We start from the raw sequence: 14868 nt of genomic DNA, 5'->3' as shown, positions 1-14868 counted from the left end.
TTATCAACTGTCAGAGAAGAAGAGGAACAGAGATGTCACTTTGACAACACTGAAATTTGGAGGAGCTCTTTGTCTCTACTACTCTGAGCCTCCCTCAAAGCAGCTGCATTTCCTCAAAAATCTAATAAAATGAAGTGCTCTGTTTTGTGTCCAAGCTTTCTGCTGTTGCATTTCATGGCATTGAGTCCATGTGGTTTGTTATAGCACTGCTACACTATAGACTACTATAGAGTTACAATAATTAATCGATTAATCAATTAAATAGTTTGCATATAATTGTGTAGCTCCTGTTTTGTTAATGTCATATCTCTTTCACTGTCTCAAATATGAATCTTCTGGTTTTCTCGGTCCTACATGAGTAAAATCTTTGGTTTTTAAAATGTTGATCAGACAATAAATTTGATGATGTCATAGACAACCATGATTAATAGAAAATAGTGACAGGTGGCAATAATGAAGGACATACCAAAAAACAATGAAAATTGCATAGCACAAAGTGCATATTACCTCTCTTGTTTTGTCTGACAAACCTGAATGTATTATTCAATTTATAAGTGAATGCCTGAATAAGAAAATGCTTGGTATTTTTGCTGCTGTGTATTTAAATTTAATTTATTATCAAAATATGTGTTGATTAATCTTCAAAAGGAAGATTATATGTGATGAGTGTCTACTCTTCACATATGAGTAGACATCATCTGAGATGTTGATTATTATGATAATGTGACTGTGGAGGTGAAGGGGTGGCGAGAACCTTCACCTGCACCACTGAGGATCAATCAGCACAGGTGAGAGCTGTTAGCTGATTGATCCTCAGACGTTAAAAGGAGGCAGTGTGGCGTTCGACCACGCCACCGGGTTCCCCTCACGACAGCCAGAGACAGACCAGTTCAACCATTGCGGGTTCAGAAACATCTTTCTTTATTTAAGGCCAAACTGAACATACAAAACATAACTTAAATGGTCCAGCACTACCTGCTGGACCTCTGGCTTCCTTGAGTCTCCTCCCGAGTGTGTCTCCTGGGCGTTTCTAGTGTTCTCTCAGTGTTCTCCCGTGTTCTTCTGGAGGCAGCTCTGCTGCCTCCTTTTAACGTCTGAGGATCAATCAGCTAACAGCTCTCACCTGTGCTGATTGATCCTCAGTGGTGCAGGTGAAGGTTCTCGCCACCCCTTCACCTCCACATACCCCCACCGTCAAACTCAGGCCCGGGAGCTATCCGGCCTGAACTACTCCCCCCCCCTCCCATCCGGCCAGGGGAGGAGCCCAGCCCACCGACTGAGGCGCTCCGGGGGTCGAGCAGGTGGGCGTCGCGGGACGCGGCCTCTCTCAGGCGGCCTGGAAGGTGGGCGCCGCCGCACGGGCACCTTGGACCCCTCAGCAGGTGGGCGCCGCCGCACGGGCACCTTGGACCCCGGAACAGGTGGGCGCCGCCGCACGGGCACCTTGGACCCCGGAACAGGTGGGCGCCGCCGCACGGGCACCTTGGCCCCCGGAGCAGGTGGGCGCCGCCGCACGGGCACCTTGGACCCCGGAACAGGAGTGCGCCGCCCTCCGGGAGACCCCGCCGACCTCGGCACCGGGACCGGAGGCGTCAGCTTCTCCGCTGACCGGGGCGCAGGAAGAGGAGCAGGACCCGGAGGTGTCGGCTTCCCCGCCGACCTCGGCACCGGGACCGGAGGCGTCAGCTTCTCCGCTGACCGGGGCGCAGGAAGAGGAGCAGGACCCGGAGGTGTCGGCTTCCCCGCCGACCTCGGCACCGGGACCGGAGGCGTCAGCTTCCCCGCTGACCCGAGAGCAGGAAGAGGAGTCGCCCCGGGAGGTGTCGGCTTCCCCGCCGACCGCGGCACCGGAACCGGAGATCTCGGCTTCCCCGCCGACCTCAGCGCTGGAACCGGAGGCGTCCGCTTCCCCGCTGAACCTGGAGCAAGAAGAGGAGTCGGCCCGGGAGGTGTCGGCTTCACCGCCGACCTAGGCACCGGGACCGGAGGCGTCAGCTTCTCCGCTGACACGGGAGCAGGAAGAGGAGTCGGCCCGGGAGGTGTCGGCTTCACCGCCGACCGAGGCACCGGAACCGGAGGTCTCGGCTTCCCCGCCGACCTCAGCGCTGGAACCGGAGGCGTCAGCTTCCCCGCTGACCCTGGAGCCGGACCCATCGGCTTCACCGCCGATCGGGGACCAGCGCTCCCCGCCCCCTCCAGCTCGGCGCCACAGGTGAGACGCCCAAGCCTCATCCTCTTCGTCTGCCTCAGGATCTCCTCCGTCTGCCTCAGGTTCTCCTGCGTCTGCCTCAGGATCTCCTCCGTCTCCTTCCCCAACGATTGTACCCAGTCCGTGTCTCTGGCTGTGTGAGGTCCCTGTTCAGGTGCCAGTGTGGCGTTTGACCACGCCACCGGGTTCCCCCCACGACAGCCAGAGACAGACCAGTTCAACCATTGCGGGTTCAGAAACATCTTTCTTTATTTAAGGCCAAACTGAACATACAAAACATAACTTAAATGGTCCAGCACTACCTGCTGGACCTCTGGCTTCCTTGAGTCTCCTCCCGAGTGTGTCTCCTGGGCGTTTCTAGTGTTCTCTCAGTGTTCTCCCGTGTTCTTCTGGAGGCAGCTCTGCTGCCTCCTTTTAACGTCTGAGGATCAATCAGCTAACAGCTCTCACCTGTGCTGATTGATCCTCAGTGGTGCAGGTGAAGGTTCTCGCCACCCCTTCACCTCCACAGTGACATTTAGGCATTTTACACCTGTTTCCTTCAAAGTGGAAATATTTATAGAAGACGTTATCCACAGATCATGAAGTCAGAGATGAAAGTCTCTGCTGTACCTGACATTTTGCAGATCTCTCATCATCCTGACTTGCTTTTAATTAAAATGATTTGATCACTAACCAGCAGCCTCATAGCATACTCACGAAATAAACTAATTTCAAACTTGAATTTGGCAGATATGATTTATTCCTCTAGATATTGATAGTGTGTGTAAGTACATGGACTGAGATGGCAGTAATAAGTACAGATAGGAGGCACTTGACAGAGATAACGCTTTATGCAGCTTATCTGTCACACAGTCAGCAGGGGTTAAATCAATTTCCTAGACATAGAGAATCCATGTAAATCTGTGTCATTCATCGCATAGAGTCTTTGTATGCATTATGTCATAAGCATTTATAAAATTAGACGCTGCTGTGTCACATTTAAATGCAGTGGAGTTTGCTCAAATTGAGTCAGGAAATGTTTTGGCCATGGAGGGTCATTCCAGCCTTGGTCATATTCAATTTTTCAGAGACATGAAACAGGAAGGTCTTGAAAGGAAAACTTTGAAAGCCCTCTGCATCATTAACTTTCATCAGATACAGCAAAACAAATGAGAGAATCAATTTGGGATGAAAGTGAGTCATTGGTCTTGTTGCCACCACTTTAGGTCACAAGAGTAATTAGTTTATTCTGAAGAGGAAGTCAAACGCCGCCATGGACACTCCTGATTCCCCTCGCGGTCATGTTAGTGCAGCGCTTCTTTGGATCAAAAGCCTGTCTTTTATCCCCTCACTAACCCTGCTGTCTGATTTTTCATGTCTCAGGGCATGAGAGTAATAGAGATCTAGGGACTGCTGATGGAGGCTAACAGATACCTGCTTTTATAAATGGGCTGTCTCAGTAGTTCACACTTTCTGGTTATGTTGGCTTGTGGTGCTTTAAAAACAGAATGCATTTATGACAAAACAATTATTTTACAGTTTTTGACTAGCACAAAACTTTGGTAGTTACCAGAGCAGAACCCAATGAGTTGGGCTGGGTCAGGATAGAAAAATAAAAATGTTCTGCCAATGCTCAATTGGGCTTGGTCAGTTCCCGGTCAGGCTCGGGTTGTGTCAGACAGTAATTCAGAAATGATATTCAGGTCAGGTTTCAGTCTCATCGTCCAAACAATTACTCAGCAGCAAGCATATTTATTCTAAAATGCTAATTATGATGGGTTTGCCCATTTAACATTGAGCTTCAATTTATCAATTTATCCGAAAAATATAAAATACCTGTCAGTTTGGGTTGGGCTCAGACAAAAAAATGTGGCCCGTATCACGGTCTAGTTAACTCCGTAGAAGGGTTTACACTGGCCATTAACATTACGTCTCGGCGATTGGATCAGAAGTGAACAGTGCTAAATACAAGTGATCCTCAAGACGATTTGGTCCTGTTCAGACCTGGTTGTCCTGCTCTATATGCAAACTAGTTTGTCATCTGTGAACCAAAAGGGCCAGAGGACGTCAACTCACCAGTTGGTTATTCAGTGTGGCCCAGGAAGCAGTAGTGCTCACGCTGCAAAAAAATGTGGCTGCGTATTTCCCAGACCATGTCTGATTGTGTTCTGCCCATAGACTGTTTATCAAGATGGTCTTGCCATCTCCACGTCATCCCACTATACAGACATGAAGGAAAAATGCAAGTGATGCCATTTCAAATGTTTGTAATCAGAGTTTGGGCAGTAGCAATTTGGAGGTGGAGCCACAGTGTTGCAGTGTGATGCACAAGCTCGAGTAATCACGAGTTAGTCTCAGCTTTCAATTACTGTATAAGGATGGGCAATTACTGTTGCCCATCCTTATCAGTTATGATACTGCTTGATCAGATCTTCATCAATGTATATTGGGTGTTTTTCCACCTGTACTGTCCACAGATGCATATATCAGGCCTGAATAGGGCCATTGTGATTTGATAACTCACACAACTTGTAGGGTTGGACTGAAACCCTCTCAGAAGCCTCTGTGTATGGGGGTTCGAGCTTTACTGGGCACCTCATCATATTCCTTTTTTGACCTTATATCTTTTGTGGGATTAATGCTAATGTTACCTCATGCTTCCCCAAAAAGGACGTAACAGGAAATAAAATCGATCAAGGATGAGATGGTTGTTGTGAGCACAACTGAAACCAGATTCTTAATCTACAGAAGATTCAGTCCTAGTAGCCGACTCCTGTCATAACTGCGCCATTACAAGGTTATTGCTTGGACCTTTTAGCAGAAGTGTCTCAGGCAGCAACAGAATCTGAACACTGAAGTGGTCAGCTCGACACTTTGGAGATGGGTGACGGACACTGGTGTAAACAGTGATGTGTTTTAGCTGTTCACTTGTGTTAGGATCACCCAAGATGTATGTTAATGCCAGCTGTAAAAAGCTTCTTGTTTATCTTTTGTTGTATTTGCAATTGAAACCTGAGGTTCATTATTTGGGGGGAGTTTTCCAATGCAGTCTACATATGCATGTTTTTTGTCACCCAAACATAAATAACTTGGCATAGGTGTGAATTGTGAACATAAGGTTTTGCTGTATTTCTAGGCTCTGTGTCATGTAAAGACACCGTGTGGAGTAATTTATTCAGCGCATCGCTCACAATTATTCCCTCAAAGGAGGAGCACTCCAAAAATATCCAGGAGCACAAATAGGGATTTTGCCGTCTCTCTGTTTTATTATTAAAAGCCAACATTTACTCATAACATTTGCATCCTAATAACTGCAAGATAAGTTGGAACTAAGATGACACTCCAAACCCAATCTCCATAATGAGATTTATAGAGGGAAACTGTTGCCGTTAATGGTGTAGTACGCGCAGACGGGAGAGTGGTGTAGGCGAATGTGTCAGGGACGCACAGTTGATGTATTCACATAAGCATCAGTATGCTCTGTCATGCCTTTCACTGGTGCAAAAATAAGAAGCATACAGATAGCTGAGGAAGGGTGGAACTTTAATCATTCAGTTGTCTCTGCTTTTTTGGCACACCATTTTTGATAGACTACACTGTATGTTCATATTAATTTTCCTCTTATTTATTTCAGCATGCTGGTGGTGTGCAGTCGGAGGAAACGGTGCCATCGGTCAGTTAAATGTACCAGGGAGAGTCCGTTTGAGCAAAGACAATGGCTAATTTCCTCCCTTCATCCTTCATAACCAGCCGGTCATACACAAACATTTATCTGCTGCTTTAACAGAACCTATCATAGCTTTCAGAATGTTTGAGGGCATTTAGAGTTTCAGGCAAATAAATACATCTCCGTTTATCAGTGACAGGAGGAATTTGTCTCATTATGATGTCACAAGTTTTTTTTTGAGACTTCATTTGAGCCTAAGCAGGGATAAATTACGGTTTAGTCCTTGAGAAAATCAATTGTGCGAGTCTCCCCAGGGACAGAAAATGATTTCGCGCTGCGAACAGTCAGCTCTTTGTGTCAGAAATACATAATCCCCCCCAGCTCAGACGAACTAGAGTAGCTGGGACAGTGCTTTATTACATGCTAGGGATGTGTCTGACAACCAGCTTGCTTCTTGTTTTTTGTCTCAGCAGGTCTGAGTACAAGCAAGCAATCCCTTTATGTTTCCCTTGCAGACAGGATTCCTATTATGCAATGTTAAGAACACTGAAACAAATTTGTTTTCTAAGTGCTTTCGTTGGACAAATAGTTTTTCTGTGTATTCACAAGACAGAGTTGTTTTTCAATTATTCTCTCAGATGCATAACATCCTATTATAACATATACCTAATATTAAATGTCACCCTGTCCCCAGAAGTGTTTGCAGAGATTAAAAGTTATTAGTTAAGCTTTTTGGGGATTTTAGGACGATTTTTATTTTTTTTATATGCTCTCGCATTTTATATCATAAAATCACTGCCCGGCAAATATCTCAATATAAATGTCTAATAGCTTTTTCCACCTCTCCTCCTTTCATTTCATAGACTAACGGTGAAAGTGCTGCAAAGGACAAAGCCAGGATTCTGCACACCTGTGATTGGATGTGAGCTCGTATTGACCTGAGACCATTAAAATGGAGTTGCTATGGAAACTTATACTGCTGCTGTCATTGGTGGAGTGTCTGACAGGTAAGCTGCCCAAACATTTTCACGTTGTTGGCATTGGGGCTATGAATTGTTATTTATAGATTTTTGTTTTGTCATGGCGCCTTGGCAATCAGAACAGATGGCTCTTACCAGTCAAATGGAAAACTAAAAGGTTTTGTGGCGTAGAGCGCCCCAAAGCTTTGCACCAATGTTTTTACAAAGGATAGGAAAGATTAATGTTGTTCAGCGTTCTTTCTGTTAGTGATAAGGAGCTATCTCTTTCTTTTCAGGCAGTAAATCCTGTTGAAAAAGAACGAGGGAGGTTTTCTTTTCTCTCAAAGACAGAACCTTGAATGGGCAGTCATTCATTTTAAAGAGCACCTCAGTTGTTACCCTAATTGTACTGCTGTTGCTACAGAAATCTTGCCGTTGATCTTGCCTTTAATGAGAGACCTAATTGTCCTCTCTTATAAAATGTTCAGGGTCATGGAACGTCATGAGTCTGAAGCTTAGAACGAGATGAATAAGGGCTTTGTTGCATGAACACAGTGTCTTGACGAATGCGTATTCTTTCATGTAGCCTTGTCAGCTGCCTCTCCTCACAGCTGGGACCTAAAATAATTAGTGTGCGTACGTGCATGTTTCTGTCTGTCGCTGTGTGTTTGTGCGCATGCGTCAAAAGCACAACAATACGTCGGCACCTAAATTTGCCTACATGACAATTATCACCACTTTTTGCTAAATCCAAAACACATCAGTGGATGCCTGATGAGGCCTTCATCAGGGAGCCGTGACTCACTGTGGGATTCAGATCTACACCACAAATATAAGTGTTGGTGGAAATCTTGCCATAAACCTGAATGAGTTTTGATCTCAGATAAACAGCTTCGAAGAGAGGTCTGTGATACTAGATCCAAGCCTTGGTAGTTTTTCTTCACTCTCATTGAGGGTTAAGGGCAAAAGATGTCACACCTTGTTAAGACCTATGAGATAAAATATAATTTGACTGATCATTTTTCTTGCAATTGTAATGTACAGAAAATTCATTGAGATTTATCTATTCGAGACATATTAGTTCTTAACAAAAAGGAGCAGAGGGCAAATCTTTTCTGAAAAGCATTGTGTTGCACAGGCCTTGCCTCACTCTCGAGGCTCACACTCGCAGTTGGTAACACAGAGTAACTGAGCATTAATATTCAGTATGGGCTTAAATTACATATGCTCTGCTTGCAAGACAAGTATGGCGCAACATAACGATAGACCTCCAAAGCCTCTGTGTTCTGAGAAAGAATTTTAGTATGCAGATGTGCATGCTGGGTAGAAACAGTGCAGTGTGATGGTGTTAGATAGGTGCTGCTTGGTAAATTATTTACCCAGACCTGGGAGGTTTTATTTTCTTTAAACAGTAGGTAGCAGGTTTGTGAGAGAGCAATGAGGCCAGCGGGAAGCAATTCCCATTGTGAGTTCATCTGGAGTTAACCACCCCCGCCCCCCTTTCCATTCCCCTTGAGGTTCTGAATGGCCTGAGGCATGGGCTGGTACTCTACAGCATGTGTGTTTGTGTGAATAAGTGAGAGAGCGAGGAAGCAAAAAAAAGAGAGATGTCGATGTAGGGCTGGATGTAGTTTGCCCCGCACAGATACAGCTAACCTTCACACTGTAAGCTGCTGCCAGCTCAGGATCAAGAGTCTTCAGACAGAAGGACTCTCATCACTGCTAGTTTACAAAGATGTATTACCAGGACACATCCATTTTCTTTCTATGACCCATTTTCCGTGATGAATTGAAGGAGGAGAATGAATTTCTTTACAATAAAAATGAAATATTAAAAAAACACTAAAATATGTAAAGGAGGAAAAATAAGCATGAGGAAGGGAGATAAAGCCCCAGCTGTTACAGCTGTCAGCTGTACACATTTCCTCTACTACACATTCACTTGCCATACACATACATCATTTGATGCAAATATATATTTTTCACTTTTGTAGTGAAATGTTTCAAAAATAATTGGCAGCAGTGCAATCACAGAAACATCCATGGTCGGCATCGAAGGGCTACAGTTAAGCAGCAGTAGACTCAGAAATGTAAACACAGCCAGTAAGATTGCCGTTAAGGCTCCAACCAGCAATCAAATATTTTGTGCTGTGAGAATAATTCATAATCCTTGTAAGAGACTTCTTTAAAATTAAGTGGTGTGATTAGAATGTATAGTGTTCAGAAATCATCACCTCATGCTGGTTAATCAGAAGAAAGCATTCAACAAAGCTGTAATGGGTTTTCATTTATAGCCCCTATTTAACTTTGCGTGGCAGTTTCAATGAAGGAAAACTGTACTACTAGAAACCTGTAAACCATTATATAGCCATTTTATATTTTTCAAGTCTTTCTACATACAGTACTATCATGGTCATTTTTAAATTATTACCAGTGTAGTTGCTATTATTGTTCCACCAATTAATGTTCCTGAAGTTATTTTAGGGTCCTATACATTTTAACTTTTTAAGATGAGTTGTTCAAATTAATTGAGTAAAGCGTATATACGTCTGCCAACTGCCCTATTTAGCAAAAAAATAAAATATTCCTGGATATGCCCCTTAGTCTGAATCTGTGCTAAAATTTACAACATCACAGTGGGTGGAAAAGCCTGTAGATCCAGATTTTTTGGATCCACACCAAATTGATATCAGTCCTTTAATTATGGCAATTTAAAAAAAAATCAAGATCATTATTCCTCTAAAAAAAAAAAAAAACCTTGGATCTACCCCCTGATCCAGTCAAGAAATGAATGGATTCTTCCTCGACCAATATTGCATTCTTCCAAAAAGTTTTGTGGTAATCCGTCATGCAGATTTTGAATAATCTTACTTAATAATAAACAAGATAAGGGTGAAAACATAAGGTCCTGCGTAGAGATGAAAATAATACATTTTGTACTAAAAAACTGACTTTGGATGATACTTGTCACACTTGTTAACTTGAGATAGAAATATGCTTTTTATTCCACATCACTTACATTAAAGCTCAGTTTAAATTTATGTATACATTTATGAGTATTGTTATTAGAGAGACTTCGGAAATGACAACCCTCCCTTGAACAAGACACAGCCTGCAGTCACCACAAGTAAATGCTCTCGAGACAAAGCTTACAATTTCAAACCCACTCCTGTTGCAGGTTCGTAGTGGGTGAAAATAAAGGGCTGCTTCTGGCCAACATTATAATCTCCTATAACTGCTTCTACTTTGCGCTCTATCCCCATGTGTGAATCCCAGAGATGACTGGAGTTTCAAATATTGACTTACCTCACTGATTCATCAGAACAGCAAAGGCTTTTAGGAATCCTTAAGCAAGGATTTACTGCATCTTTGAAGTTCTGTGTATACAATGATGGGGATAACACTCCCCAGTGAGTCTTTCTCTTTTGCAGGATGTACTTTCACTTCCTGGGGGAACGAGAAATCATCCAATTTAAATGTGTTTGCAGTAGGGTTTATTTTAACCCATAATAATTAATCGGCACCATGTTTTATTTATTGTAAACACAACACATCAATAAAATAGTAATTTATATTTTGATATATTTTGACAGGGTACATCCTGTAGCCTGGAACACTGGTGTGACACTATTTCAGTGTTACTGTCTCCTGATGCTTCATTATGAACTTGACAACAATCAGAGCAAATTAAGTAAAATTCGATTTAGGACTTTTTTGTTTTGTCAGGCTTTATTTTAGATGTTTGAAGAAATATTGTCATGGTGTTGTGAGCAGGTGAAATCAGCAGGAGACAGGTCTCAAGTGAAAAACAAAAACACTTTAATTCAGGTAAAGGTAGCTGAAGTAAAACAGGGTCCAAAAATCAAAATATTAAATACACAGAGAAACATAAGGGAAAGTAAAAAGCACTGGTGCGAGCACACACAACTGTTATAGAACAAGATGAACTGACAATGACAAAGAGAATCACAGAGATTTAAATACACAAAGGAGGCAGGGATTATTGAACACAGGTGAAACACATTGGGAACAGGTGCAGAAGACACACAAGGAGCGAGATTTTGAAATAAAACAGGAAATGGAGAACTGAGTGAACAACCAAACGGAACACAAAGATAGATAGATTCCAAAGATAAGGAAAACAAGTTAAATGTCCATTAAATAAAAAGGCAACAATAGAAAAAGATAAAAAACAGTCTTTTTCCATTGTTCATAGTAGTAACGGCAGAATCATGAAAAATACACAAGAATCCATACGCGTTGCTTTGTCACAAAATGAAAACCACTAATGGTCAAATTAGGCTCTTTTTTCCTATGGTTGGAAACATTATGGTACAGTTTTTACTATGATGAATGTTTCCATTAGCACGCACTGCACAGCAGCTGGTAAATGACAAATAACCTTCGAACCAATCCTGAGGAGGAAAAGGTAGGGATATTACTACAATTAGATGACAAATGGCCTTCTCAGCAGCAGTATATGTTCCCAGGTTTATGTAGACATTCAATATAGAGAGCAACAACAGAAAAATAGCTTTAATTGGTCTTTCCCAGTTGGACCTAATCAATTTCTGTGTTTCCCCCAGTGAACATGGATACCATCAATACAAGGGGTGTTAATTTCAACTGCACTATAGCTGGAGAATGACGCAACAGTAGTTCGATATCGGTTGGAAATGTGTTTGCCTCAATCCCTCGCTGTACAAACTGTCACTGGTGTTGTAAGTAGTTAAATTAACAAGTTCCACAGTGTAGCTCACCCCTAGTACTGGAATTTAAGTCCTGTTTAAGTGGGACTATTATTCGTAAGGGTCTTCTCACTGCATCTACAGTACCAAGATCTTAGGAAAGTTTTTCCTTTCCACTATTTTCCTGGTGAAACATTCAATTATTAAAAGTTTTTCAGGCAATTTTTTACTTGCATGTTACTTTTTTTCAAGGATCCTGAGAAACAAATCCAACAGACTTGTACATAATGATGTGGTTGAATGATCGAAACAACCTCGAACCTTCCCCTCTCTGCACTGGAGAAACATTTGCTGCCCCTGAATGAGAGACCTTAAAGGTGTACCTTATCGGCCTGAACAGAGGGGAAAGATGCTTTAAAACGCAAGATTGGCTTTTTTTATTTGATGCATAAAACCCTGAGCTGAAACGAATGGATTTGGGACCTCACAAACGACTGATACCTCCCCCACAGCCAACTCCCCATGTGCCTGTTTATTCATGCTGAGGTAAGCTGGAGGAATTCATTTGCTGTCAGCTAGTATTGAATTTGAGATTAGTTTTTATTTCAACCTCCAAAACAGCTCCGTCTGCCTTCCACTCGTGCCTCGATGCTGAGTCTTGTGTTGTCTGAGGAGCCTTCGAAAAAATGGCTGCACCTATCACCATCTGGCAGCAGGTGACAAATATGAGTGGAGTCGGCCTATTTTTATTAAAGATCCTTTCATAATGACCTCCATCTGTGTCCTGCAGCATTGTGCAGTCTACTTCCTGTAAGGACTCTGGATCGCTGCACTTCTCTGATAGAGCACTTTTTTATTATTTCACTTTTTGTGCTCTGGGGTGCTCAGGGTTGGAACTCCAATCAGATTTTCACATGCGTTATTTTGACATGATTTCTTGACTGCTTCTCAGATCATTCGTTAATTTCAGTAATTGTCTTTCGTTACTCAGTATCGCACTGTGCCTTCATGGTCTGGTCAAGCCAAGTCAAATATTTTACAGAAATGAAAAAAGTAAATCCCTCAGTGTCTGTGTGGCACTGTTGTAGTGTGTAGCACCTCAGTGTTTTATTAGCAGAAAGCAAGTGAGAAAAAAAAATCTTGTTTCCCTCCTGCACTCTTCATTCACTCCTGTTAGGGCAACGATAGAGTTTCAGAGAGTTTGCATCAGTTTGAGCGGAAGCCGCGGGCACAGCCCCTGGAGCGCAATCCCTTCTCATTATACTGACACGCCATTATAACAGTTGCCATGGCGCTGCCAAAGATCAGGTCAATTAAGTGCCGCCATAACCGAGAGTAATGGCTGCAGCCAAATATCTGTGTTGATTATTTCCCATTAATTGAATATTGAGCATCGAACTAGTGAGGTAAGTGATGTAATCCATTTAGGGATTGATTACGAACATAATACGAGGCGTCCTCGTGGTTACATTCCAGGTGAAGCAATATGTTCTGTTACAGTTGTTAAATAATTAACTACACTTCCATAAAATGTTCTCATTGCACATTCAGTTTTTGACCTTATTCTGTGAGGTAAACTGTGACATCAATAATTAATGAATTGTATTTACTTAATAATTTTGCAGTGTAGTTGCAATCCATGCTCAAGTGCTCAAACGTTTTCAACAGGGTTGGATGATATGGCCAAAAATTATTATTATATCAAGATGAAAATATTCAAATCAGTCAACATTGATAATTTTCCAATAAATGTGACATTATTTTTGATCCTGAGTGAACGTTTTGGTTTTAAATTCTTATTTATGAGCAGAGAATGACAAACACTAACAGCAAAATATTTTACAAATCTGAGGTAGATGTGTTAAACTTCCTCACTGGGTTTGAACAGTGCATGAGCTATATAACAATAGTAAGCTTTTGTTGTTTTGCTACTGAACAAAATTATATTGCTGTAATTACTGATTTTCTCTTTTGGTGCTTTTTATTATTATGTGGCTGTAAAATTATAAAGGTTAATACCTTGATTCGTTTTAAACTTTTGTTTCTGACCTCTAAACCGCTCAGAGTCAGACAATTTATTAATAAGTAACGGGCTGGTTTAGTTTTTTGGGCCTGACTTGCCATCATTTAAGGAAAAAATATTCGGAATGCAAATGTTCATGACCTGAAATTATTTATCCAAGATGATGTGATTAATACCATGTGTACGGCAGGCAAGCTTGTGTACAAGAGTGAGGGTTTGGGTCTGAATATACAAGAAACGTCTTCGGATAATCAATCATCTCTTGTTGCCGCTTCAGAGGACACACTTTATCTTACAGAGATTATAATTAGGCGGTCTTTTTATTCTGTGTAACGTTCTGAGAAGTTTATCCTTGTGGAGAGGAACAATTAGTGTACAAGGTCCCTTGTCAAACATTCCCACCCTCTCAGGGAATTATTTTGGGTCTTGAGGATAAGCCTGCACTCCCTGGGCTTAAGAAGCTTGAAAGGGCTACCTGTCTCCCATACAAATATCTAAGTTATCCTGGCTACAGCATCTTCCCACTTCTGTACCATTTCAGAAATGCAAATGTATTCTGACAAATCCAAGTGAATTTCCCTTCCATCACAGGAAGAAATGTTTATTCCAGTGAAGTGTTAACTACCCCATGGGTCACTCCGGGCTTTGCCTGTGTCTTTGTTCTGTGAAGAAAAGAATCCAACAAAAACTAAAAAGTTGTGCAAAGAATTTGGAGTAAAAATGTATGATATGCTGTATGTATTTTAGAATCACCCATTGTTCAGAACTCCCTATGAAGAAGTATTATAGCTGTGGCTCAGGGATTAGAGCGATCGTCCTCTAACCAGAAGGTCAGCGGTTTGATCCCAGTCTTCCCCATTACGAATGTCAAAGTGTCCTTGGGCAAAATACTGAACCCCAAATTGCCCCTTCTCATAGAGAAAAGTGATGCACATAGATTCTGTGAATCTGTGTGTGAATAGGTGAATGTAAAACTGTACTGTAAAGCGCTTTGATTCATCAAGACTAAAAAGGTGCCATACAAATACATAGTCCACAATGCATATATGAATAACAGTGTAATTTAAAGCAATTCACAAGCAGCACTGGTGATTTCTTGTAACAGATGGCATTATTAGTAACAATGGATCATTTGGAGGAAATTTGAAATAAAAGCACTTTTTGTCCCTTTATCTTAGAACAAAAAACAAACTTTGTTAAACAAGTGCAAGCCACAAAAAACACAAAACAACAACTCTCTCAAGTATTTTGAAAATGGCTTGATAAATATAGGCTTTTCCTGTATTACTCTCAGTCTTTGTTGTGTGAGTACATGACATCCCTTGGGAAGGTGGTGATAA

The 14868-nt window shown here is 42.0% G+C and overlaps 1 protein-coding gene across 2 annotated transcripts in view; it reads left to right on the top strand.

Moving 5' to 3' along the window:
- Nucleotides 1-14868, top strand: part of cntn3a.1 (contactin 3a, tandem duplicate 1) — a 77105-nt gene that overhangs the window by 6250 nt on the left and 55987 nt on the right. For both annotated transcript variants that reach the window (XM_069526739.1, XM_020088742.2), the window contains exon 2: nt 6722-6865. In XM_069526739.1, the coding sequence (XP_069382840.1) occupies nt 6811-6865 (55 nt within the window). In that variant the 5' untranslated portion in view covers nt 6722-6810. The remainder of the gene's footprint in view (nt 1-6721; nt 6866-14868) is intronic.

This window comes from Paralichthys olivaceus, chromosome 6 (assembly GCF_024713975.1).
Source record: "Paralichthys olivaceus isolate ysfri-2021 chromosome 6, ASM2471397v2, whole genome shotgun sequence".
Taxonomy (NCBI): Eukaryota; Metazoa; Chordata; class Actinopteri; order Pleuronectiformes; family Paralichthyidae; genus Paralichthys; species Paralichthys olivaceus.
The sequence above is the reverse complement of the archived record's forward strand: the minus strand, read 5'-3'. Positions and strand labels throughout refer to the sequence as shown.